We start from the raw sequence: 5,574 nt of genomic DNA, 5'->3' as shown, positions 1-5,574 counted from the left end.
TATATATATATATATATATATATATATCACTAATACCTTTCAGGCCAACATATTTCTACTTGAGGGGTTTCATAGGAAAATGAGTGCTCTATGCATGCCTCGAGGTGAGAAAACTAAAACAATTACATGTCAAAAGAAACAGGCATGTAGGATATGTTCAGACTACTTCTATTACAACTATTGAATTCTCTAATAACAGTGGACATTACTTCCTACCCTGACAACATGATGTATAAGACAATAGTATACTTCTATGTGAGAGTTGGACTCCTGACATCTGAGCACAAGCTGTTTATCGGTAAGGTTTGGTAATATGGAGTCACATATTGTCCAGTACTGGCAAGGTATAAAATAAAACTACATGTAAACGGAACATGTACTGGTTACAAGTTCCATGAAACTGGCATCTGGACTATAAGTGCCAACCAAGTGTCTACTTGTAGGGTCAATTTTCTTTTACAAAGTCTGAAACCAATAATCCTTGGGAGTCTTATTATGAAAAATACCACCTTCATGCTAAGAATTAAGAACTTTAACTCATCCCTTTCAACCTCCTCTGCCTTGCTTTTGGCTAGTAAATGTGGAGGATGTCCTCATTGTCCAATAGCAAAGCGCCAGTGGGTAGGGGGAGGGTTAAAGTGCCAAATTCAGAAAAGGAACTCAACATTTAGGGGCTCCTTGGGCACTCTGAAGACAACAGACGATGCATTCAGGCACTTCTAGATAAGTACTCATCATCTGGAAGCTAGTTAAAAGAAGCTTTATGCCAGTACAGGTCTGCTTTAAAACACAGTAAACAAATTATTGGTTACTGTAGGTGAAAGAGTTGCGAATAACTTTCCCAAATGTGTTAACATATAGAAATTTCAGTAGTGAAACTTATATCTATCTGACACGGAGTGTTGAATGCCTGTGTCCCCTTCTGCACACTGTGGTTCCTCCTGCTGGGCCCCTACATCAATATTTATCTGGGGTCCTGTGGCACACTGGCATCTTTGTGATTACCTCCAATGTTATTTAAATCACAAAATACATGCATAGTGTACTTTACCAAAAAATTGCCGCAAGGCGCTACAGTGTTCGGGTTTGGCTTGAAGAAAAGGTGGCAACCCTAATATGGGACCCTGCAGTGATGTAATGTTAAATGCTGGAGCCTGTGCTGCTTAAAGACAGCAGAGTTCAGACTCACTACACATGGGAGAGGTCAGGATTCAAAGTCATCTATTGCAGGAGCCAAGCTTTGCATTTTTTGGCAAGCAAAAGAGTCAGATTAATAAAGAACAAAGCTTTGCACTGCAAATATATCAACCATACTACTCGCACTGCACCTGGGAAACAGCACATACAAAACAATCTTGCATCAACTAACTTGCAGTCAGTTTCCTTACACTTCAAACCAAAATCAATCCAACCAATTCAAATATGGCTATAATATTGAATGCTGGCAGTCTGTCATCTCCAGTGATTGCATGAGCGTATATCATTGTACGCTTTATATATTCATAAATGGTCCCACTGAATCAAACAGGTATGCAAAGCACCTGCTATTCTCACTCTGCATTAAGGCTCCATTCACACATAGCTGTTTCTGCGCGAACGGTAACATATGCCCGGATTCCGCATGTTTTCTGGTAATCACTATAGCTAGAACGTGCGTAATACGCCCATAAAATAGTGCTTCTACTATTTTGCGGGACGCGTGGTTTGGTACCGTGCGGCCATCACAATAGTCTTAACATTGCAATGCATTGGTTTTTATGTTTAGCACGTTTCCGAACATATTCGTATGCGCGAATACTCACGGAAAACCACTCATGTGTGAATGGAGCCTAACAGTGCAGACATTCTGCACATAAACAATGCAATGTTTACAATGGCCTGGGCATTTTCTCACAGCTCTCAAAGCACATGGGAAAAAAAGGTATGAGGTTATATGTGCAAAGTTGCTTGGTATCCCTGGATACATTAAAAAGAGATTGTATTGTATTTTTCAAAGGATAAAACATTACATCACAACATCCAGAAAATGATACATAATAATGATGCATGTCCCATTAAAACCACATAGTTTATGATTATTATCACTACTGCTGCTTCTACTTTATTTGGAGTGTGGGGAAGTGGGAGGACCTGATCATTCAATCTGTGTAGTGCTGGAGGGAAAATTTGTCAGCTTTAGGTGTGGTGCTCTTCTCAACAGACATTACAGACAGGCTGAGCTGCATTGCTCCCATACCTTTCAAAGTTTCATGTCTCAGACAGACTGACAGCCTAGACTCTACAGTGCACTGAGAGCCATGCACTCTGATGTATCTGATGTCTAAGTGTCCCCTGCAGGACAATCAACATAAAGGGCTTACAAAAGGTTACCCCTGGGCAAGGGAAGAAATTCCTGATAGAGGTCCAACTTAAAGGGCAATAAGATGAGTGATGAATCTTTCCCATCAGAATTGTGAGGGCGTAGCTTGGCCTTGCATAGCTCAATACCTTTCTATAAACTGTGTGATGGAAAAGAATGCATATAATGCAGACTCTACACATTGTCAATCACTTTTTTAAATCAACTATGACATAATTTTCTAGCCAGCCCATGCAAAGGTATGGTGAACTACTGTGGCCTGTACAAGTTTCCTGAAGTGGTCCTGGCTGAGAATGTACTGTGCATTAAAAGCCCCTCCATGTGCCAGCCCTTTATTATCGAGCGTGATGAGGAAAGAGGGAGAATCCAGTTTAAAATAAACCTGGCAAATCCAAACAGAACATATGATCAAAAACACATAAGCAGAGGTTACCTTCAGTAAAAGCCATGGGACAGAACAGTCAGTAGGTCCATAGATATTGGCAGTTCTGTGCAAATCATGACTTTTAATCTGTAAAAGGCAGAAACTGTTTCCATCCCTCCTCCTTTAGGCTTACTGTTGGTCCTTTAATGTAATTGGTGGTTTCAAACATCAAAAAGGGAGGGTTGAGTAGGTGGAAATGGTTGGAACCAAAGCATCCTATGTGTTTCATCAAATGCTCAGTTAAGTGCTATCCTGATTAATGATAGTCTCAGTGCGGTCCTGCAATATGGGGCAGTGCAGGGTCCCGGTGTTCGAACACCGGGGCCCCGCACTGCCGACAGGCTTCACAGTGAGGGGGCGGGTCCTGTGACTCTATATATATATTATTATAATTATAATAATGATATATATATATTATAAAATATAAACAATCAACGCCCCCCCCCCCCCTCAGCGGGCCACGGTAAAATTATTAAACGTTGACCGGTCCGCGGCGATAAAAAGGTTGGGGAGCACTGGCTTAGAAGATAACAGCACAGTAACTGGGGATTTTAAACAGAATAACTAAAAAGTGAAGAAGTTAAAACCTAAAACAATAGGTAGTAGAATTGCTGGTTTAAAAAAGCCAGATACCGGCGGTATCACTGCATAGTGACCGCAATCTTCTTACCAAGTATCCAGGATACTTGGGATACAGGGAGTCGGGATTTGTTACTTGCTTTACCATCAGCTAATATATCACCAAGTCCACCTTATCCCAAGTTCATGGTAGCATTAGTACATGCCAATCTAGTAGAGATTCCCACTTGCCTCTGTTCTGAAATAATGATGTAGGACTATTCCAGTACTTAAAGGAAATCTATGAGGTAAGTAAGTGTTTTTCCCCATAGTTCTCTTAAGGGTAACGGGAGGACATAAACTATCATCCTGCTGTGACCCAAAGCTCAGTATATTGCTATCTACAGCTCGCGTTATACTGAGACCGCCGCAGTCGGGACGGATCCCGACATTACTATTGAGATCCACCCAGCTGCGTGACAGCTGGCTCTGCCTATCTGGAGGCAGAACCAGCTGTGCCCGCCCCCTTCCCCATCCGTTCCACCAGTCAGTGCTGGAGGATCGAACAGGGGAGGGGGGGGAACCCCTGCAGGGAGCCGTGAGCGACAGCCACCGCTCTCTGCAGGGACATGATCGAGAAGTGAGCGAGAGACGGTATGCGTTCACTCACTTCCCGATCTATTGAGCTGACGTGTGACCGTTTCATTGTCACACGTCGGCTCGAACCATGAGGTTGAGTGAAAATCACTCACCTCATAGTTCTCTTTTAATGGAAGAATTTGCACACATGATTATCCCCAGTGTTGTAATAATAGCACTGCACTCCTAGAATCTTTTTATGCATACAACTACCTAACCAACCACAAAACCTCCAGCATAGCAAGTCTAACATCACTGGGGATCCTATATATCATAAAACCAGATGTTTACAACTTGTTTGATGTATTTTTTGGGGTGAGGCAGTAAGCCAATCGCATCAGAAGGGGATAAGGACTTAGAGAAAGAAATCCTGTAAAAAACAAAAACAAAAAAAACCTGAATACCATTTATATAGTTTAAAAAAAGAAAAGAAATGTAACTGTTTTGCCAGTTATGGTCATGGATAAATACAGACTGGAATTGAAAGGTCAAACGCGTACCCTCACACTACAAGCATGCATGTCTAAAAATATTTCTTGATGGCTGGATTACATATATTCAGCCATTATATATACATCCATGGTCACTACCTTAGCAGAAAAATTATTTTATCCAAATGATTTTTGCTAAACTGATCAAGCAGAGATGCCAATATGTAGACAAATTTACAACATTGAGAACTGTAACAATAGATTATGTAAACGAGGCAATAGCATTTGATCACAGTATTCGGATTAGTTAGGGTTCTCGCTTACCTTCTGGTTCTACAGTGGCTTCCTCTACATTACTATAAGATGGACGGGCGATTGCCAAACTGACCGAGAACAAGCAAAGAAGAAGCATGCTGTCAGTGAATCCGCCCCATGCTTTTCCTGAGCGCCACACCATGAACGACCCCATCCGACTGGCTGTGAGCAAGCATGAGACGAACGTACCACTATGTGGTTCCAAATTCTGCGTTGGAGGTCCTGCAAAAGATTAGTACCAGGGTAAATATCAGTCTGTACATTGTTTGGTCATTAAATACACCAATGCCAAGGAACGTTATCATATGTAAAAAGAAATAACCCATAGGAATCGGCTTCTAGTTTTGTGAGGGTAGATCAGTGGAAGATTCCAATCCCGTTTAGCTGCTCAATCTATCGCATTTGGAAGGCAGGAAAATATGGCAAGGCGGTGTCAATAGTTTGCAAACTAATTAGTTGGAACTATAGACATAATTTTGGCAAAGGTCTTTGAAAAGGTAAAATGTTTACAGAACACGTCGGGCAGTGCATTAGTTTACAAGTTCAAGATCACATATTAAAATCCCACTAGGGTCAACTTGTGTTTCCTCCCACAGTACAAAAACATACCAGAGGGTTAGAATGCTAAAAGCATAAATGGTCCTTGTGTGTATATGTATGACTCTGGTAGGGACATTAAAAACTTTAAACTCTGCTGGGCCAGGTACTGATGTGGCTGTTTCTATGTAATCTACAAGGTGCCGAGAAACATGTTGGCACTATATAGTTTAATAAGAATAAATATGCAATAAAAAAAAAACAACTCCAATCAGCCATTTTTGCAACAGCCATGTCTGTTTTTTTCATCA

At 41.2% G+C, this 5,574-nt stretch overlaps 1 protein-coding gene across 5 annotated transcripts in view; it reads right to left on the bottom strand.

Annotated features, from left to right (window-relative positions):
• FGFR2 (fibroblast growth factor receptor 2) overlaps positions 1–4,951 on the bottom strand; it is a 60,474-nt gene extending 55,523 nt beyond the window's left edge. For all 5 annotated transcript variants that reach the window (XM_018563959.1, XM_018563960.1, XM_018563961.1 and 2 more), the window contains exon 1: positions 4,736–4,951. In XM_018563959.1, coding sequence (XP_018419461.1) covers positions 4,736–4,880 — 145 coding nt within the window. In that variant the 5' untranslated portion in view covers positions 4,881–4,951. The remainder of the gene's footprint in view (positions 1–4,735) is intronic.
• Between the last annotated feature and the right edge of the window lie 623 nt (positions 4,952–5,574).

The sequence above is a fragment of the Nanorana parkeri genome, unplaced genomic scaffold, assembly GCF_000935625.1.
Source record: "Nanorana parkeri isolate BGI_ZX_2015 unplaced genomic scaffold, ASM93562v1 scaffold713, whole genome shotgun sequence".
Classification (NCBI taxonomy): domain Eukaryota; kingdom Metazoa; phylum Chordata; class Amphibia; order Anura; family Dicroglossidae; genus Nanorana; species Nanorana parkeri.
Note: the sequence above shows the minus strand (reverse complement) of the source record. Positions and strands in the feature narration are given on the sequence as shown.